General features: G+C 47.9%; 1 protein-coding gene across 11 annotated transcripts in view; it reads right to left on the minus strand.

Moving 5' to 3' along the window:
* Positions 1-20,902, minus strand: part of CACNA1A (calcium voltage-gated channel subunit alpha1 A) — a 286,233-nt gene that overhangs the window by 73,118 nt on the left and 192,213 nt on the right. For 10 of the 11 annotated variants that reach the window (XR_012498085.2, XM_088792422.1, XM_074338067.2 and 7 more), the window contains 10 exons: positions 20,779-20,835; positions 19,641-19,736; positions 11,112-11,321; positions 7,933-8,045; positions 6,594-6,706; positions 6,349-6,480; positions 5,963-6,035; positions 4,078-4,195; positions 3,875-3,942; positions 546-652 (listed from right to left, as the gene is read on the minus strand). Coding sequence is in view for 10 of the 11 variants with exons in the window: in XM_088792422.1 (XP_088648548.1) it covers positions 546-652; positions 3,875-3,942; positions 4,078-4,195; positions 5,963-6,035; positions 6,349-6,480; positions 6,594-6,706; positions 7,933-8,045; positions 11,112-11,321; positions 19,641-19,736; positions 20,779-20,835 (1,087 nt within the window). In the remaining variant the exon portion in view is untranslated. The remainder of the gene's footprint in view (positions 1-545; positions 653-3,874; positions 3,943-4,077; positions 4,196-5,962; positions 6,036-6,348; positions 6,481-6,593; positions 6,707-7,932; positions 8,046-11,111; positions 11,322-19,640; positions 19,737-20,778; positions 20,836-20,902) is intronic. The other variant, XM_019746095.3, reaches the window with a different exon arrangement.

A 20,902-nucleotide genomic window follows, 5' to 3' on the forward strand; every position in this document is an offset into this window, starting at 1 on the left:
GGCTCCCACCTGACTGAGAGCGAAAGTTTAAGTCTTCCCCACAGTTCACAAGGTCGTGCATGATCTGCCCCTGTCACCTTGCCCTCATCTCCTACCACTCCCCACTTGCTCACTCCACTCCAGTTATACTGACCTCCTTTATGTTCCTTAAACACACCAGGCATGTTCCTGCCTCAGGGCCTTTGTATATGCTATTCCCACCATCTGGATACTCTTCCCTCACATTCACCCCATGGTTCCTCCCTCACTTCCTTCAGGCCTTGTCACTTCTCTGACAATTTATTTAAAATCACAACTCTCTCCACTCCTGGCACTCCCTACACCCATATGCCCCTTGTCAATGCTATAGCCCCAGCAGCTAGAACAGTGCCTGGCACATAGTAGGTGCTTACTAATTATTTATTGTGTAAAAATGGGTGGGAGGGCAGAAATACCTTTTCTTAAAGCTCAACCCTGTCAGGGACTGCTCCTTGCCCCAAATCCTTGACTGGGAAGGTGCAGAGGCTGAGGAGCCTAGAGAGTATGCCAGAGCTGGGGGCACTTACACAGCTATAGACATGTTGGCTGCGGACAGAGGACTCACTTCTGCCACCTCCTTGGCTTTCTGGAGGGCGAGTTTCTGGTTGGCTGCCTCTTCTTCTTCTTGTTCATCCTAAAAGGCACACAGGGTCCCTGTTTACAAAACATGAACTGGGCCTTGGGGCCTCACCTCTGACCCTATTGCTAAGCAGGGGCGACAATGGAAATTTTTACAAACAGATTTGGCTTGGGCATCAACCAGAGCTAAGCCTGCCAATTGGAACGGATGCCCTGTGTCCCTTAAGTGTACTGCTATCCCCTTTATGCACAGGCTAGATATCTAGCTCATTATTAACCCTATGTTAGCACACAGCCAGAAGAAAAAAGGAAAAACTCCCTTCCCTTTCCACAGCAGAGATTTTTCTGCACCCTGTCTCAAGGAGCTGGAAATTAATGCAAAGATTTTCCTCTCACTCTACTTTCCAGGCTGCTTAAGCTCTCTGAATCAAGACTGAAAAAAACCCAAGCCACTGACTAGCCCCCACGTGCAGAAAAATTTGGCATCCCATAGACCATCCCAGGCATTGCCAACAGCTTCCAGAAGGGAATCAGGAGAGTAACTCATATTCTCAGTCAGTTAGGTTCAGAGAGGAGGAGAATGGGGGAAGATGTTTTAAAAATACATACAGAAAAAGATGATTTGGGGCTTTAAATCCTTCTTCAGCCTTCATGCAGGGCCTCATTCGTAAAACAGAAAAGCCAACCAAGAAAAAGCAAAGAGAAAGAAAAGGCCAGAGACAAACCTGCCAGTAAGAAAAGTCATGTGGCTGTAGGGCCCCTCTCCCCCTGCACTGGGATCTCTGGAGCAAGAAGCAACCTTACCACCTTGGAAATGGTCAGATCAGTGACAACACAGAGGTGGGACCCAGCCAGCTCCCCTGCTCATGAGGCCTCCCTCCTGGCACTACATCCAGTATTTCTTTGAGCCAGGTCCCTGGACCACCTGCCTCAGAAACACTGCAAATACAGATCCCCAGGCCTCCCAGAGAACGTAGGCTGGGCCCTGCAACCTGCATTCTCAACAAGCTCCCAAATGAGTATGAAATGTGCTCAAGTTTAAACACCAGTGCATGTGGTTAAGAGCACAAATTCTAGACCCACTTGGATTCAAATCCCAGTTCCATCACTTACTGCTGTGTGACCTTGGGTAAACCACATAATCTCTCTGTGCCTCATAATCCTCATCTAAAATTTCAGCTCTCTCCAACTTGCTCTATTTCACTTTTTCCCTTAGTACTCTTCACCAGCTGACAAATTTACTTGTCTGTCTCTCCCACTCAAATTAACAGCCTCACGAGGACAGGGATTTCTCTCTGTTCTGTTCATGGCTGTGTCCCTGGTTCCTAGGCCTGGCCTTGCTCACAGTAGGTGCTCAATAAATGATTTTAAATTAATGAATGACAAAATCTGTAAAATGGGGCTCAGAGAACATGCCTCCTGGGGTTTCTGTGAGGATTAAATGAGATAAAAACATATCAGGGCTTAGCAGGGTGTCTGCCACATGTTAAATGCCTAAGAAATGCTTGTGGAATAAATGAAGGAAAGAATGTGGTCTGCAGGAGAATGTCCATCCCTCACAGGTGATGAGCGTGCCTTTCTCCCTCCCCTTCTCCTACCCTCCTGGAACCCCCTCTCCTCAATGACTTGGATGAGCTCACGGCTGGATCAACTCCCAGAGCAGCCATGTCAGCTGGCTCCATTGTGGCCAGGCCCGTGGCCATGTGTTTGGGGTGGCAGAGACTTCCGTAGCCCCCCCTCCACCCCCAGTCAGAGCTGGGCCTGGGAAACTCTCTTTCCCTCCTGCCAGGGTCAGCAGATGGAGGGCTGGAAACGTCTGCTCAGTTTGGTTCAGTTCCATGAACATGTCCTGAATACCTTGAGTCACTGGGCTGTGAAGCTGTGGGAGGCCCCAGGCCTCCTGGGGTAGGAGGAAGACTGCACATGTCTCTTTATATGATGGGGATGCTGGGGGAAAGTTTAGGGTGATAGCTCCTAACATGACTTTGTTCCCGAAATAGCCATCTCAAATTGCAAAAAAGGTGTCCACCTTCTTTGTGCAGTGCACAACTTGAACGATTCCCAGTGGCCCTGCTTGTAGGCTATCCTAGAAATATGAGCTGTGTCACTGAAAGCAATATTACCTCCTCTGTGCCTATGTGAGGTGGACCTCACTCCCAGGAGGTCCATGGCTGCCCAAGGGGGGCATCTGGCACCAGGTTTTGCCCGTAATTCAGTATCACTGACCATGAATAAAAACTGGGCTTCTCCTTGCATGACTTGTTCCCACTCCCCCATCCCCCAAATTCTTTTCTGACCTCCTTTCCTCTGCTCTTCTCTCTTTTCTGCTTTTTCAGTTCCTAGCTATGTGGCAAGGTCACTCAATCTCTCTGGGCCTCAGTTTCCCCATCTGTGAAATGGGGACAACAGTAACTCCCTATCTGTTATGCTTGCTAGTGTCTGGCATAAAATTACTTTCTGTGGTTATTATCATTTTTATTTTTATCATTATCTGCTCAGCTGGAGCTCAAATTAAAGTGGCAGGATGTATGAGTCAAGAACCTGGGTTCTGGAACTTGCCAGGTCTGGATGAGAATTCCGACTTCTATAAAACGAGAGCTCTAGGTGCAGGGCCTGGCTCGTGCCGAGTGACTGACAAAGGCTCCCTTTATTGAGCACTTACTCTGTCCCAAGAACTGTGCTGAGCCCTTGACATGCATAGCGTGATGCTATAAATAGTAGCTGCTATTATCATGCCAGCTGGGGCCAGTGATTGTGCCTTCCTGAGCCTCACTTTCCCTTTCTGCAAAAGGGTGATAACAGCAATGCCTGGCACCAGGCGTGTAACAGAATTCTTTATTGTTATCACTCGGTGGTGAGGTGCGGCCAGCTTCCAAGCTCACAGAGACATATGTCAAGCCTCAGGACCCTGGGTAGGTTATTCTCCATCTGTCCTGTCCTTTCAGGTCTAGAGTAGTGACAGCGCCCGCGAGCCTGAGGTCTGCACCATTCCTTAGAGGTCCCTTGAGGCCGCCCCGCTGCCTATCCACAGGTACTGGGTGGAGTCCGCAATCTGTTTCCTGCTACCCTGTTACCTCACCCCCTCCCACCTCCTCTGCTATAGATTCCACTTGACTAGGGACAGTGTGTTTGAGTGGGGAGGAGGTGTCTTCTTTCTGGCACGGTGCAACCAGGGCAAAAGCTCTGACCGTCCCTGTCCCTGCATGCCTGGCACGGTCCTGATCTGCCGTGAGTAGGTGGTAACTTTGCCAGAGAAACATTCTCCCACCAACTGCACCTTGGTGAGCTCCTGGGCGTTGGCCAAATTATCCACTGCGATGGCCAAGAACACATTCAAGAGGGTGTCTGAAGACGTCGGAGTCAGGGAAAACATTGCCACTTGGTCCCTGGGTAGCTGGGTCTCCTGATCCCCTCCCTCGCGCCCTCCATCCACTCTGCCCTGGGCCCAGGCGCGTCCCCACATCTCCCCATGGAGGATACAGTTCCCAAAGAGTGTCAGCACGATGAAGTAAATGGAGAACACCATGCCGCCTTGCACGCCGCCCTGAGATTTGATGCCGTCATACATGACCTCGTTCCAGTCCTCGCCTGTCAGGATCTGAAAGGGAGGGAGAAACACACAGCCAACCCCTCTCTCAGCCACGTACCCCTCGGAGATGCAGCTGTAGGGCCCAAGCCTGCTTGTCCCGGCAGTGAGGGGCTCTCAGCCCAGCTTTGAGGAAAAGGTGACCCTGGGGGAGTCACGAACCTCTCAGTAATTGTCTTCCCTCATGGGAGAAGGGGATCTGCGAAGGACTGAGTTGTGACCCCTAAATTCTTATGTTGGAGCTCTTAGCCCTCATGTGATGGTGTTTGGAGATGGGAGGTAATTGGGGTTAAATGAAGTCATGAGGGTGGGGCCCTCATGATGGGATTAGTGCCTTTCTAAGAAGAGACACCAAAGTGTTTGTGGGCCCCCCCCACCTCTCTCTGTCTCTGTCTCTCTCTTTCCCCCATGTGAGGACACAGGGAGAAGGTGGCTGTCTGCAAGTGAGGACGAGAGTCCTCAACAGGAACCACCCCTATGGGCACCCTGACCATGACTTTAAGCCTCCAGAACTGTCAGAAATACATTTCTATTGTTTAAGCAACATCTTCATTGGTCCTTCTGGGCAGCTGTGCCCGGGGCAAGGTGAGTGCTGGTGACCAGAGAAGGCTGCAGGCGAAGGACACAGGTGTTGACAAACAGAAATTGGGCGGATGCTTCTGGGAAAGTCTGAGGGGACATGCGTGTGGTGTCGACATGCTCATTAAAAAAACAAAAAAACCCCACTTCCCTCCTTGGTAGTATTTCCACGAGGATCAAGTATATGGGAAAGAACTCCAGAAATGCTAATCTGTTAATGCAGGGTTTCTCTGCCTGAGCACTGCTGACATTTGGGGCCAGAGCATTCTCAGGGTGGGGCGTCCTGTGCACTCTGGGGTGTTGGGTAGCAGCCCTGGCCTCCACCCACTAGATGCCAGTAGCATCCAGCCCTGCAGCTGTGACAACCCAAAATGTCCCCCAACACTTCCAGGTGGTCTTGGGGCACGGAATTGCTGTTGGGCCAGAACCCCTGTGCTGAGGATCTGTGGGTGGTGAGTACAACGACGATCAATCAACGTGAGGGCTCAGAGCTTTGCTTCGTGGACGATCTCTTTCCAACTCCCATCTCAGGGTCTCATTTAGAAACCCCCCCCTGTAGGAAAGGGGTGGGGAGTGAAGTCCCGTTTTCCATACACTCTCTGCACCCCAAAGAGACAGAACCCATTGGAAAGGCTGCGGAGGTCCCAGCTAGGTCAGTCCTAATCCTTAGCTCCTGTGTCCACATGGGTGCAGAAGTTGGTTTGGGGAGACAACCCAGGGTCAATCTCTTTGTTCTGGAATATGGGATTGGGGTGTCTTCCAATCTGGGGGAGGATGGGTATAGGAGCCATGTCTTTTATTTTCTGTGTTCTGATGCTTTGACATGTAGTCAGGGCTAGCTAATTCCCAGAGATAGTGAACAACTTGCCCAAGAACATGCTTTTCAAATGCAAACCAACCAATCCAGGGCCCACACCTCAACCATTTCCTTTATCAGGCTCTACGCTCAAGGCCAACACTGTCAGCCCGAATCACCCCAGGGCCAGGCAGGTACTGGATCACTGAGCACAGCTCCCATGCCCCAGTGCCCACTGAAATGATTCAAACCAGCCAATCCTAAACCTGCTCACCCTGCTTCCCCCATCCCTGCCTGTGCACCCCCAACAAAGGCTGCAGCCCATGATCCCCAGCCCTCTGCCTCCTGACTCTGGTGCTTTCCCGTGTGGCCCCGCGTGGCGTGGGGCTGGGTGAAGGTTGTACCTGAAACACTGTCATTATTGCTGCTGGAAAGGTGTCGAAGTTGGTAGGAGGAGTCCCTTCATCGAAATTAAACCTGTGGGAGAACACAGACATTTCTCATTGGCCCCGCCCGAGGTGTCCTGAGGGCGTGGCTCAGCAGCTTGTCTCCAGGGCAACATCTCCAGCATCTCTGTCCCCCAGAAGGACACCTGAGTGGTACCCAGGGTCCTCTCTGTCTGGGAGAGAGGACGGGGCGTCCAGGCCACGAGGAGGGCAGTGTGCACAAGGGAGGTGGGTCTCTGCCTCCGGGGGTACTGAGTGTGGCACGTGGGGGCTGGTGTGTGCGTGGGGGGTCCCTGGGCCAGACCCTAGGGAAGCAGAAACTGGACACGCTGCTGAGTACTTACTGGCCGCCAAAGAGCTGCATTCCCAAAAGTGCGAAGACGACGATGAACAGGAAGAGGAGGAACAACAGGCTGATGATGGATTTCATGGAGTTGAGGAGAGAGACGACCAGGTTCCTGAGAGACGCCCAGTACCTGCCAACAGAGGCCGGAGGTGGGGTGGGGGGTCAGGCTGGGCCGGGGCGGCAGTCGCTGAGCCTGCGTGCCCTCCTCCTAGGTGCCCCTCCCCCTCATCTCCAAAGACTTACTTTGTGACTTTGAAAATACGCAATAACCTGAGGGCTCGTAACACGCTGATTCCAAAGGACGTGCCAGGTTTTATGACCGCCCAGATGACCTCAAAGATGCTCCCAATGATGACCTAGAACAGAGGATCTGCTCTGGTGTCCAAGGTCCTTGCAAACATGCTCTCAAGCCGAGCCTTGCAGGAACCCAGCCCAACTCCCACCCTCAAATGTGAGCAGGGTGACAGTCTCAGACCCCTCTCATCCCTTCTCTGTTTCTATTTATTAAGAGCTCGTGAGAGTCAAGAATTCCTGAAACATGTAATTACAATGTGGGTGCCCATGCAGCTACCACCTACATCAAGAAATAGGCCATGTTAGCAGCCCAGAAGCCTCTGGGCATCCCCTAGACATAAGCATCATCCTGAATTTTCTAAGAACCATTTCCTTGATTAAAAAAAAAAAAAAGGTGAAATTCACATAACATAAAATTAACCATTTTAAGTGCACAATTCAGTGGCATTTAATACCTTTGCAATGTTGTGCAAGTATCACCTCTATCTAGTTCCAGACACTTCCATCATCCCAAAAGGAAGTTCCGTCCCCATGGATAGTCACTCTCCACCCCACCCCCACCCCCGAACTCCCAGTCCCTGTCAACTAGTGAGCTGTTCTGTCTGTATGGATTTGCCTGTTCCGGATATTTCCTATAAATGAAATTATGCAATATGTGACCTTTTGTGTCTGGCTTCTTCTGCTTATCGTAAGGTTTTTGAGTTCTACCTTTTTAAAGTATTGAAGTATCATCCTTAGACAATACAGATTACTTTAGTTCACCTGAACTTTGATGAGCAGAATCACGCACATGGTATGGACTGCTTTTGCAGTGTCTGCCTCCTTTAGTGTAATATTGTGTGGCCTACGGGTGTTGCTGTGGTGTCTGCCTTTCATGGCTGCAGATAATTCCGTTATGGGGCTACACTACCACTTCCTTATCCATTCTACTGCAAAGGGATATTTGGGTCATTTGGTTTGGAACTATTATAAGCAAGGCTGCTCAGGACATTCTTGTATGTGTCTCCTGGGCATCTGTATGCATTTCTCTAGGGTGAAACCCTAGCAGTGGCATTGCCAGGTCACCCCCACTTTCCAAAGAGGGTCCACACATTTGCTTTCCCACCGGGAGTGGCTGACAGTTCTGGGAGCCTGTATCCAATGTTTGCAATGGTCCTCTCATTCCTATTTGCATTCAGCTGAGTCTCTCATATCCAGGGGTGACCCTGCCTCTCCCTTTTCTATGTCCCCAGGTATCATGCTTGGCAAGAACTGGAGAAATCAATTCCTTAGAAACCAGGGCACTTACCCCACAGTCAAAGCAGTTGAAGGAAGAGTGGAAGTAAGGCCGTGTCCCAAGCCCGTACATTTTTATAAACATTTCGGACATAAAGAGTCCTAAGAAAATGAATTCTGCATAGTCTAGAAAGTGGGGGGAAGAACAGAGAGAAAGTTAGTTTTGTTGGGAGGGGGGCTACCGGGTGGCTCTGAGTTTCCTGTTAATACCAATCCTGTCCCTTGCCTGGCCTGGCAAAAAGGGAGAGAGAGGTTGGTCTTTGGTGGCTTTGGCCAAGGATTATGCAAGGCTTCCTTTCCATGGGCCTCAGTTTCCCCTCTGTTAATGGGGAGGAGCGACAACTGTCCACTACACTCCAACCAATCAAAGCCAGGCCAATCTTAAAAGGAGTGAGAAAAAGTTCAGCGGGTATCCATCTTGCAGGGGTTGCCCTGGTTTGATGAAAAGGGTTGGATGTTGCAAGGACCTAGGTTTTGCGCTGCATGGTAGGTTCCTGAAAACTGACTCCATTTTAAAAACTAATGAACGAATAAACATGGGAATGAGCGAATTACCTGGCTAACTAACCACTCACTACCTGGCTAACTAACAAAATAACAATGACCCCCTGATGTCAGCATGTCATAATCTAAGAATTATGATGAATCCACTTTTATATGCCTGAGCTCCAAAGGGAAAATAGAAATAGAAATCATAACGGTGTCCTGTTTGTAAGCCCCGGGTGTTAGGGATTTAGTTGTAGCCCCACAAGGAACTGATACAAGGCACAGCTTTTCTCCCAACTTGGAAAACCTATCTGATGTCCCCTGGAACTCCTCCTGTTTTCCTGATGTCTGTCTATAAGTCTAGAGCAAGACAAAGCCTCTTGTTATTTGGGGAGAAGGCATGTGCAAATGCCTCTGGGAGAGATAACACATGAGTGTTTATTTGCACAGGCAAAGAAATGGCTAACATCAGGTCTTTTTCTGAGAGGGCTTCTTGGTGGGGCAGGAAGATGAAGAATCAGGAAGGAGACAGGTACTCACCTAATGGATGGAAAGGAGAGGTAACGAGGGCTTCCGAAGGGAAGAAAGTATACAGAAAGGGGAGAGAGGACTCACACTTCCAAGAATTTTAATTTGGGTCACATAGCTGATTCTGTTTGAAGGTCAAGGGCATGTGTTATATCGTTCTTTTAAGAGGTGGTTTGAACTGTCAAGGTCCTTCCTGCTCATTCCTATTAAAACATTCCCTTAATTTTAGGACTTCAGGGAGCTCCTAGTGTCTGAGGGGAAACTCTAGGGTCTCCAGGACCTCCAGGACCAAAATGTCAGTGAGGGAAATCTGTCCATAACATCTGGTGCACTCAAAGAACCACCAGCAGCAACTCTGGGAGGATTTAAAGAGTTTCCAAGATGCATGTTCTCCAGTTACCATGGAAACATGATAGCTGGTGATGCACAAGACCTGAGAGAATTGTCGGTGGCATTGGTGGGCCTGGCAGAAATTTCAGAGCCATAGAATTCAATTTCCACCAAGTACAGAAGCATTTGAGACTCAGAGAAACTACTATACTTCACTGATTCTAAGACATATATTTTTGTTCACATGCTGACATCTCTGAAATTGGGGTGTATTTTAAAACCATGTCCTAGTTTAGACAGCAGCATTATTTAATTTGTTAGTGGTGCATAAAATAAGAGTGCTTTATAATTGAAGATGCCTTCAATCAATGGATATGGTAATGGCTGTCCAAGGTCACAGGGCAAGTTAAGGGCAGGCATTGAGAACCCAGGCCACGGGGGGCCAGGGTAGGGATCTGTCATCAGACCACAGCTTGGAGTCTGGGTTCAAATCTCAACTTCATCACGTACTACCTGTGCGATCCTGGGCAAGTTCCTTAACCTCTCTGTGTCTCAGTTTTCTCAACTGGAGATAATTAAAGCACCTTTACAGACACAGAGGTCCAGGGCAGAAAGTCCCAACCCTCTGTTCCTGAACCAGGACAGACAGAGTAAGGTGATTAGTGGGGAGAATATGGGAGATTAAAAATAGACTATCAGAGGAGGTTAAGATGAGAAGAATCCTCATTTGTAAGAGACTCCAGGGGGACCAAATGCAATTACTAAGGTTGGAACTAGGTCAGGGCTCTCGGAAGGAGAGCTGGTCCCTGGAGGGTGTCCGGGGGAGATCAGCCAATGTGACTGGGAACAATGAGGGTTGCAAGGAGACCTGGACCAGGTAACCTGGACCAGGCTCAGGCCTTTCTAGGCTGAAGACTCAACTGTCTCCAGTGGCTGTCTGAGTCAATTCTGAACCACATCAGAAGGGCACAGAATTCATAGACCTAAGTCAGACAAGCCAGTAGATGCAGGAGGAGGGTAGCCAGCAGGCAAAAACGGTGTAGGGTCCACAACAAGTGCCAGGGCTTCCACTTGCCCTCCTCACTGCCCAGCCACTCCTCTTGATGATTCCTCAGAGCTCTTTACTTTTAAGTCCTGGTCAAATGTTTCCCTACAGTTCACGCTTCTCCTCACCCCCACCTGGTCAACAATTTTGATACTATCTCATGCTAATTCCTGGAAAATGGGAATAAGCCCAGAAGGTCAAAGCCGTGGGGGTCCTGGTACCCACTGAGGGAGTAGGATGCTTTTACAGTTGTTGGAGGGGAGCCACTAGGAATGGATCCCAGACACAGGAAGTCAAACAGAGCGGGAGAGGAAAGGGGAAAGAAGCAGAAGGTTTGAAAGAAGAGGGGAGAAGCAGAGAGTCAGAAATGAACAGAGAAAATGGGGCCACTTTTTGTCCCTAAGACACCCCCATCTCTCAACCACATAATATTTAACATTCCCAGACACTCACCTAGAAATGACACGTATGTTTCTGTCTCTATCTGGCTGTCTTACGGTCTCTGCTTCTCTCTATCTCTTCCAGTATCTCCTTCACCAGCACCCCTGTGTCTCTCTTAGAAAGGGACCACAGATGTGTTCAGTGGCCTAAATTCTAGCTTCCAGATCTCAGGCCCAAATAAGTTGGGCCCTGGCATTGTGGCAGCAGCAACATCAGCCCCAATCCCAGGTGTAGACATGGCCAAATGAAAGGGCAGATTCAACAGGGACCAAAGAAGGGACACGTATTGCCAGAGAGAGAGAACTGGCAAGGGGTGTGAGGAAGGGGCGAGGGAGCTGGTGGGGCAGGCTGGTGGTACTCACAGAGGAAGTCGGAGAGCCACTCGGGCTGATTGTAGTGAACAATAGCAACACACAGCGTGTTGAGAGCTACCAGACTGAGCACAGTCCAGTAGAAGGCCTGAGTTTTGACCATACGGCGGATGTAGAAACGCACCCTCCTCTCCTTTTTGTGGAAAAAAGTCGAGTTCTCCAGCTTGGCACTTTTAATGCTGGCTCGGGCAAAGGGAGACCCTGCCAGGGAAAGGATGGAGAATGTCAGGGTATTCCTGTGGAGGAAATTAACCGACGCGTGGCCCAGGCAAGGATTGTGGCCAGGGGATCCATTAGCCTCCCCAGCAAGCCTTCTGGCCCAAGGGAACTGTCATGACCCAAGGGCTTAGCTTTCCAGAGATGGAGCTTATGAGAAAGAAATGTCCCTGAAAATAATGGTATTGGAAATAACCAATTAGAGCTCAGAGTGTCAGTAGGCTCTTGTTGCCAGAACCAATTTTTTTGTGTCTTCCCCTCCTTGCCCCGTCTGATGACTCTGGGGGTCATGCCATGGGGCAGGATGAGGCAGGAACCTCTGCTCAGGACCCCAGGTGCGGGGGTAGAAAGCAGAGCTGCATGGAGCATACTTGGAAAGCTTCCAGGAGGAGGTGTGGATAGGACCCTAGTTTTCCATGGACACTTTACTTTAGAAATGATCACTGAGGAATGAACCAGCTGTGCCCTCTGCCTGCACATGTCTTTACTCTTAAGCATTTATGAAGCACCTACTGTATGTCCAACTCCGTTCCAGGTGCTCAGGATACTCTAGTTAACAGAGTATCCTGGGACTGACGCTCCAGTTGGGGAGATAGACAGCAAACGTATCCCAATAAGTAAGTTATTAGTGTAATGGAAGGTGAAAAGTACTTTGGAAAAAATGAAAAGTAGAGCAGAATAAGGGGAGGAGCCCTAGGAGGGGCCATGAGGTAGGCTGCAGTATTAAATCCAGTGGTCAAGGTGAAGGCATTGACCTACGTCACCTTAGAATCTTAGACTGAGTAAACAGTAAGCGCAAAGGTTCTGAGGCAGGAATATGCTTGACGTATTTGGGAAATAGCATAAGGAGACCAGTATGGCTGCAGCGGAGTGGTTGAGGAGGAGAGAGGGAGGAGGTGAGGACAGGTAGGTGACAAGGCAGGTCGTGAAGGACCTTGTGGGCTGAGGGAGGACTTTGGCTTTTGCTCTGAGTGAGGTGGGAGCCACGGAGGGTTCTGAGTGGAGGAGCAATGTGCCCTGATTCAGGTGCTCACAAGCGCCCTCATGGGGCAGGAGCTGTGGGACCAGGGAAGAGGCTACAGCACTGGTTCAGGCAAATGTTGATGGGGGTTAGACTCTGGTAGCTGAGAAGGGTGAAGAGTAGGCAGATTTGGGATGTATTATTTAAGGTAGATTTCAACATTTGCTGATGGATTGAGGGTGGGTGTGAGAGGGAAGAGCCTAGGGTTTTGGGTTGAGCACTGGAGGGATAGGCAAAAACGGTGTGGGGTCCACACCAGTGCCAGGGCTTCCACTTGCCCTCCTTACCCCTTTGAGAGGTTGGGGGAGCCAGGGCCGTGCCACTGTGGAGGGCTTAGGAGAACCTGGAAGCAGGACAAGGTCTCTGCATGACCCCAGCACCTGGCACAGTTTTCCACCCAGCCTCAGTGCACAAATACCAACACTGGGTCAGGTCTCTGAAGTGGCAGCTGCCGGTGAGCACCAATAAAACGTGCTTGAGGAGCTGCAGCCCCACCCTCATCTCAGACACCATCAGGCCTCACCTCCCCGTTAAGCTCAGTCACCCCAGAGGTCCAGATCCCTGAGACTCCTCATTACCCAGAGTCCTGCGCCCACCTTCAGGCCTTTCCTTTGCACTGGCTGTTCAGTCTGCTTGGGCCCCTGTCCTCCAGTCACCTGTACAGCTAAACCCCTCACCTCTCTGAATCTCGCCTCTGAATGTGGCGTATGCTGACCACTCTGTTTTAAATCACACATGCGCGCCTCTGCCTCCGCACTCCTGCCCCCTCTGACCCTGCGCTACCTACCCATCTTGTGTTACTCTTTCTCCACAGCACTTAACACCTTCTAACATACGACGTCGTTCATTTGGGTATTACTTTTGAGATTTCTTGTCTCTTGTTTTGAGAGCTGCCATCCACTGAGAGGGGCAGGTTTGGGGGGAGGGTCAGAGCTCAGTTTTGGACATTGATTTTATCTTCTAAAATACCTCTGCTTGAAAACCTTCCATTGCATTCATTTGTTTACAGTTCTTCATTGGTTCACTCATTCTTTCATTTGTTCACTAGTTTGTTCAGTCTTTAGTGTGCTCATTTGTTCATTCATTCACTCATTTATTTATTCATCCATCTATCCATCAATTCCTTCATTCGTACATTTGCTCATTCACTTGTCCATCCATCCAGCATGGTCATCTACCCTACCTCATCAGCCAGGCATGGGACACAGCAAACATCTTGCAGGATGCCACATCCTTTTAGCAAAATTCTAAACAGAAGTCACGAGTTGGGATCCCAGGGGCCATACTGGTTCATCCTGGCTTTGTAAAACTTGCAATTATTGGTCCTCATTTAAAAAAACGTGGAGATTTTCCATAAAAATATGGATTTCAGCTTCTCATGAATGAAAGTAATAGCTTACCTTTATTGGACACTTAGTAGGCACCAGGCAAAGTGAGGGACAGATTTTTACATGATAAACTGCTTGCTCCTCTTTGCAACTATAGGAAGTAGGAGCCAGTGTTCACCCCATTTTACAGTTAAGGAAACACAGGCTGAGAGGGGTCCAGTGACTGTTAAGAAGCATTGAGTGTTCAGAGCAGGGGTTCTCAGCCGCCTCACTATACTCCTTCCTGGAACACATGGCCATAGGGAGGGGCCACATTCCCACCTGGCAGCAGTTGGCTAAGCCTGCTGGCTGGATCCTTCCCTCCTGTCCATCACCTGCCTGACCCCAGAGGCCTGGAGAACCCCAGGGAAGCTCCACATGGCCCTTTGCAGTTGGGGTATTTCTGGTCCCTGCAGATCCCAAAGGTGTGCTCACACCTGGAGGCATCACAGGGAATGGCAAAGAGGAATGAGATTCTTGAAGGTCTCAGGGGTCAGGGAGGGATGCTCCATGGGCCGAGAGAGAGAGAGAAAGAGAGAGAGAGAGAGAAAGAGAGAGAGATCTCACAGTGGGCAGAAGTCCCCGGACCCCCATTCCTGCTGGAGCCACATTGAAAACCTGGCTCCATCACCAACCAGTTAGTGACCTTGGACAAGTCAACTTGCATCTTGGGACTCTAGTGCCTCAATCTGTAAATTAGGCACAACGGCACTTCCCATCTCAACGGGCTATTGGGAGAAATCAATGGGTTAATACACCTTAGCACGATGCAGGCATATTATTGGGCATAAAATCTCCTATTTAAGCCCAAGAAATCAAGACCCAGTCCACATGTCAATGCGTCAAGGAAGTCTTTCCTGATTACTTGGCCTGGAGACACATCCCACAATACGCATACTGCTCATCAGAAAGGGAGAGGGAAGTGAATATTAATTGAACACGTACTATGTGCCAGGCCCCTGTTCTAGCTGCGTCCTGCTACCTGTTTATTGCATTTCATATTCACTTTGACCCATGCTCCCTTTCTCTGTACATTCCTGTCTCTAATTTTTCTCTGTGGTCTGGAATTGCAATTTTAGGCAATTCTTAGATTTAAAAAATTAATTTTAATAAGATATTTTATGAAACCTAGTATTTCCAAAATATTATCATTTCAACATGGAATCAATATATAAATATATTAAAGAGATTTTACACTCTTTTTTGGGAGTGCTAAGTTTTCCAAATCTGGTGTGTTATGAAGCACTTCTCAGTTCAAACCAGCCCCATTCAAGGAGTCAAGAGCCAGAGGAGAGCAGTGCCAGTCTGGAATGTTCTGTGGTGAGGACAGCAGTATGTTACCAACAAGGATTAATCTGGGGATTTTGGGCTATTTAGATGCCCTTAAAATTTGCTGTACATTGAAATAGGTGCTGCCCAAGTTGTGGGTTGAACTGTGTCCCTCAAAGAAACGTACTGAAGTCCTAACCCTGGTACCTGTAAACGTGACCTTATTTGGAAATAGGGTCTTTGCAGACGTCATCAAGTTGAGGTCAGACTTGATTAGAGTGGGCCCTAAGTCCAATGACTAGAGTCCTTGTAAGAGGAGAAGAGACACAGGAGACCATGGGGACAGAGGCAGAGATAGGAGGGACGCACGTACAAATCAGAGATTGCCAAGGATTGCTGATGCCAGAAGCTAAGAGAAAAGCATGGAACAGGTTCTCCCCTGTAGCCTTCAGAGCCAGCACAACCCCACTGACACCTTGATTTCAGTTTGGATTTCCTGACTCCAGAACTGTGCAAAAAGAACTTTCTGTTGTTTTAAGCTGCCCAGTTTAGGGTACTTGGTGCCGGCAGCCCCCGGAAACAAATACAGCCCACATAGAACTTATATCATTAAAATCATCTAAATGGAATCTAATTGTTCCTAAAGAAATGGTGTGATGGCAGCTTCCATTCACGCTCAACTTTTCCTATAAATGACTCAAGTTCCATATTCCAGGAATAAATTACGAGACCACTTGACAATGTATTTACCAAAGGATTCGACATGGTGTTACAATCACGGATTCTGTAAGGCTGTGTTTACTATGGTACAAAGGAGGGCAAACACCACACAGTTCCTGCCTTACTTTGAAACACATCATCATTATCATCATCATCGTTTACAGAAATAAATAAAGGTGTTTCCCTCTCAGAACCCTGGACTTCTAGAATTCTCTTTCTGGGTGCATTTTTAAACTACCAAAGGAACTGAATTTTGGTGGGTTTGCCTGTAGCAAACTTGGTCCCAGGATATCAAGCCATTAGCCTGTGTTTTGTATCTGTTTAGAAAGTTGTAAGTTACCTGCTTTCTTAACAGAGGTGCCATAGGATACCGTCAGCTCTTAACAGTCTGTTAGCTTCTTACTTCAGTTTCTCATCGTCCTTTTATCACATTTTTATCAAATGCCTGGAACCTGGGTTCTCCAAGTAGCAAGTCTTATGTCAGCCACACATTTAAGAGCAGGGTCTCCCACAGACAAACCCTCTGTGAATCTCTCTCATGGCCCCCGGATCGCGACCCCTGTTCTGAGCTGAATTGTGTCCCACCGAATCCATATGTTAACTTCGCAACCCCCAGAACCTCAGAATGTGATGTATTTGGAGACAAGGCCTTTAATAGAGGTAATTCAATTAAAATGAGGTCATTAGGTTGGGCTCTAATTCAACATGACTGGTGTCCTTATAAGAAGAGATTAGGAAACAGACACACAGAGGGAAGACCATGGGAAGAAATGAGGAGAAGATGGACATCTGTAAGCTACGGACGGAGGCCTCAGAAGAAACCACCTCTGCTGATACCTTGGTCTCAAACTCCCAGCCTCCAAAACCGTGAGAAAATAAATATCTCGTGTTTAAACCACCCAGTTTGTGCTATTTTATTATGATAGCCCTAGAGAACTAATACACTCTCCCCATTGCACGTGAAGACCCGTTTGAAAATGCCTCCCTCACGAAGTTTTCTTTGCTTTTCCACCAAACTCTTCCCTGCCTTAGTCAGCCATGAAATTCCTTATATTAATAATCAGTCTCTGTCGCTTTTAAGTACTGTAACTTTAAATTTATCTAATGACTTTTCTGATTTCAAAAGTAACATATGTCACTAATTTGTACAATTCAGAAAAGAATCACGTAGAACATGAAAATCCCTTACAATCCTCTAGCTCCCAAATCTTTAAGAAACTCTTACACTTGTGGACAAAAAGAGGGCTGCTGTAATAAATCTAACCAAGGCAACCTCACAGTGTGATCTGATTATAAATTCCTAACTGGGCAGGTCATGGAGGGTAGTCACGTCCTAGACCTATAACCCTTTAGCGAAAGGATTATCGTTGCCTTAAACAAGCCCTGCCCATTGTTTTTGTGTATCTAGGTTAACACACCTTTGAAATACCTGTTTTTCAGACCTCTCAAGGCATAACCACCCTGAAGGGAACACGTAATCTTGTTAACATCCTGTAATCCAATCCCTGCCTTGCTTTCTTCCACCTTCAATAATCTTCCTCGTGTTCCCTCCTTAATCTCAAATGCAGAAAAGAAACTGCAGACTGCTAATCTCTGGAGCCATTTGAGATCTTGCTTTCTGGCAGTGTCATCAGTTTGGCTCAAATAAACTCTCTATCAAAATTCTCCACAGGTTTGAATGCTACTTATGCTGACACCTTCCTTAATATTATTTTAAAAATGGGATCATACATTTTACATAATGTTGAACAATTGGCTTTTTTCAATGGAAAATATATTTCAAACATCTTTCCACGCCAGCAGCAACCTCATTCTTTTTCCTGGCTGCAAAGTATTCCCCTGTATGTAAGTACTATCATTTCTGTAACCATTTACCCATATTTGGGCATGTGCGTTGTTTCTGGTTTTCACTTTTTTGAACCCCAGAAACAATGCTGCTGAGAAGAGGCTGCACGTAGATCTTTTATACATGTGAAGAAATGCTTGGAAGTGGACGTGCTAGGTCAAAGAATATAAACACCAAGAATTAAATAATGCCAAACCATACACGAGAAACACTGCCAATTAATACTCCTGCCAACAGTATATGACAATGTCCATTTCCTACATCTTTGCTGAGATTGGGTAGTATCACTTTTTCATCTTTCCTCTAATGATTGATGGAAAATAATATCTCCCTGTTAATTAAGAGCAGCTATCCAATCTTATTCATGGTGGAGATCCTGACTTGGGTACCACCATTTTTTTCAGTGTCTGGCATTTAATAAATGTGGTAAGAACAAAAGCTACCTGCCTGTCAAAATAGAACAAAACACCTTTTAAAAAGTGGAAGCCGCCTGATTGGGAAAACATGTAGGGCAGACACAACTGATCAAATGCACTGAGCACCGATAGAGCGCTATAATTCTTGAACTTGCTGGAAGGAGAGGAACAGATGTACCCACAAGTAGAAATAGGACTAGTTTATCATTACAAGGAAAAGAGTGTTTTGGCTAGAAATTAAAAATGCAAATGAAAACAAGCTTGAAGGTATCATTACAAACCAACTTCACTGGGAAAGGAAAGGAAACGGGTAATACGCAAGGGCCGGGATGGGAAATCTGTGAACTTCTGCGTGCTCGGCAGGTTTATAAATGGGTTCAGTGTTTTTCAAACTCAGAAGGGCTCTGTGAATAATGAGTTGAAAAGCTGTTAATATCTTTGATCCTATAATTATCCCTAAGGAAACACGCCCAAAGGGTGGGGGGAATAATTGTACATAAATGTTCACAGCAGTGCTCCTTGTAAGAGCAAACACTGGAAACAGCTCAAACACCACATAATAGAGCCACAGCTAAGCAAGACTAGAGTAGCCACCCTTATGGAGTACGGGACTGCAATGGAAATTATGTCAAAACTCAACAGGAAGGTCATAAACTAGGGATGAATGAAAAAAGCTGAGTATGCAATAGTTGGTGCCTGTGGATTAGAAACACGTGCATATATATTAAATGTTTCGTCTTCCCTCGCCCCACCTCCTTTGCTCTTTCTTCTTCCCTCCCTCCTTCTCCTCTCCCTTCTTCCTGTCTTCTTCAGCCACACAGTTCCCCCATCAGCCTAAATGCCTTCTCCCTTCTGAGTCTCGTGTTATCTCCTCTGCCTGGATGCTCTCCCACCACTGCTTTCATCCTTGGAACTTAAAAAACCCATGTCAAAAAATAAGATATTCTCCTTGGAGAAGGTCGAAAGCAACACAGCCTCAACAGGGATGAGCAGGAAAAGGGGAAGTGTCCCCTCCCACTTCAAACTCTGCCCTTGCGATGACCAACAGCAATAGTCTGACTACAGCCGTCTGCATGCGTTTCTCCGCTAGCTCTGCCATGGTGAACCCCGACCAAGCCTTTCGTTCTCAGCTTCCATGTCATCTCCTCTGGGAAGCCTTCCCTGACCACACACACATTCCCAGAGCAGGCCCAGCCTGCTCTAGGCCATCTCCTCTGCAGTGCCCTTATCACCACAGGGCTCTTTGTGTCATCATCTGTGTAGTATCTATTTCTTGTGCTGAATGGCAAGCTCCAGGTGGGGAGGGATGTGGTCTCTGTCTTGTTCACAACTGGGCACCTAATAAGAGCAGCAGCCCCTCAATGAATCCTCAATGCCTTCAGGAATCATATTATTATTCAAGAATAATGAATGAATAACGTCAGGCAACACTCTTGGGAGTTTATTCTTTGCCACGGACTGTTCTAAGCACTTACTGTGGATTATTGAATTTCATTCTCGCAACAATATTAGAAGACAGGCACTGTTGTTACTCCCCTCATCATGTCACCTGCCCAGGACACACAGGTGCGAAGGGGCAGAGTCGAGACGTAAATCTAGGCCACCGGGTACCCAAGCCTTTAGCTCCCACCTGCCGGACGACTGGTGCTAAACAGGGGGACTCACCCACAGAGGCGATATCGGCCAGCTGATCCTCTGCCTCGTCGGGGTTCAGCAGGTCTGTCTTGCTCTTCTTTATAGTGGCTCTCCGCAGAGCTCCAACAATGGAAACATGGCAAGAGAAAAAGACGTGACCCTTTTTGTGACAGCAATGACACTGACCAAGTGCATCCTCGGGGCCAGGTACTCTGTCAGGGACATTCTCTGTGTCATTGGATTTAACCCTTGTGGCAACCCAGTCTGGTGGGAAGTAACAGCATGCCCATTTTACTCATATAGATGTGCAGACTGGGGCGCAGGGAGGTCATATGACTTTGCTCAAGGGATAAAGATGAGAATCGAGTCCTGTGCAATTGAAGTCTGGGATTTCAGCCACCGCTTCTCCTCTGGGAGTCCTGGGACTGGATCTAGAGTGACTGCTATGAAGACAGTCCACCCCTTGACTTTAGCAGACTTGCGAGGCAGGCTGGCACTGTGGACGTCCTCCCTCAGTATTTAGTCTCCACTCGCCCAACAGCTCTCCAGGGGACAATGAGTTGAGGCATCCACTTCCAATAAAGTGACTTAGACGCCACCACATGTAATCTCTTCCCTTCCCCGCAGATAGTAAAATCCAGTTTGTAATCTATGGGGATGAAGTCCCAGCTCCTTTATTTCCTTCTCAGCCCTGCTATTTTCAGTAAAAACTCATTGTTCCATCTAGCCACACTTCTGACACATAAGACAACTGTCCTTTATTGTAACCTGGATTCTTGGTGAAATTATTATTAATGTTTTTAATTTAGCAAATACAAAGGGTGCCCACCCTGAGCCAGGCACTGTTTTAGGTATTCTATTTACAAGAATTAATGTAGCCCTCATAAACACCCCAGTGACGTCTGTATCATTATGGTCATGCCCATTTTGCAGATGAGAAAAATGGAGGCACAAAACAGAAGTCGGGCACATGGCTAAGGCAGAAAGGGTGGGCCAGAAGATGCAAACTCTGTGCTAAAGTCCTGAACTGAGCCTGACGTGGTCTCGTGTTTGTTCTTCGCATTATCTAGGCCCTGAACATTCATCCCCTGAAAGCCTCTTCGGACCAAGGGGCCTATTTCCCCATCTCCCCTGGGACCCACCCCAGAGCCAGGTTCAGAACAGTTACCATCAAAAGGATGCCTCTGCTCCCCGTCGGTTTCATCCTCAGCAAGGATTACCTCTTCTAAGGAGGAAGAACACAGAGTTAAGCTCCAGGGTCTAGAGGACTCTCCTAGGGATGGGTTTCCTTG

This window comes from Rhinolophus sinicus, chromosome 15 (assembly GCF_057876585.1).
Source record: "Rhinolophus sinicus isolate RSI-liver-muscle chromosome 15, RSI-T2T, whole genome shotgun sequence".
NCBI lineage: Eukaryota > Metazoa > Chordata > Mammalia > Chiroptera > Rhinolophidae > Rhinolophus > Rhinolophus sinicus.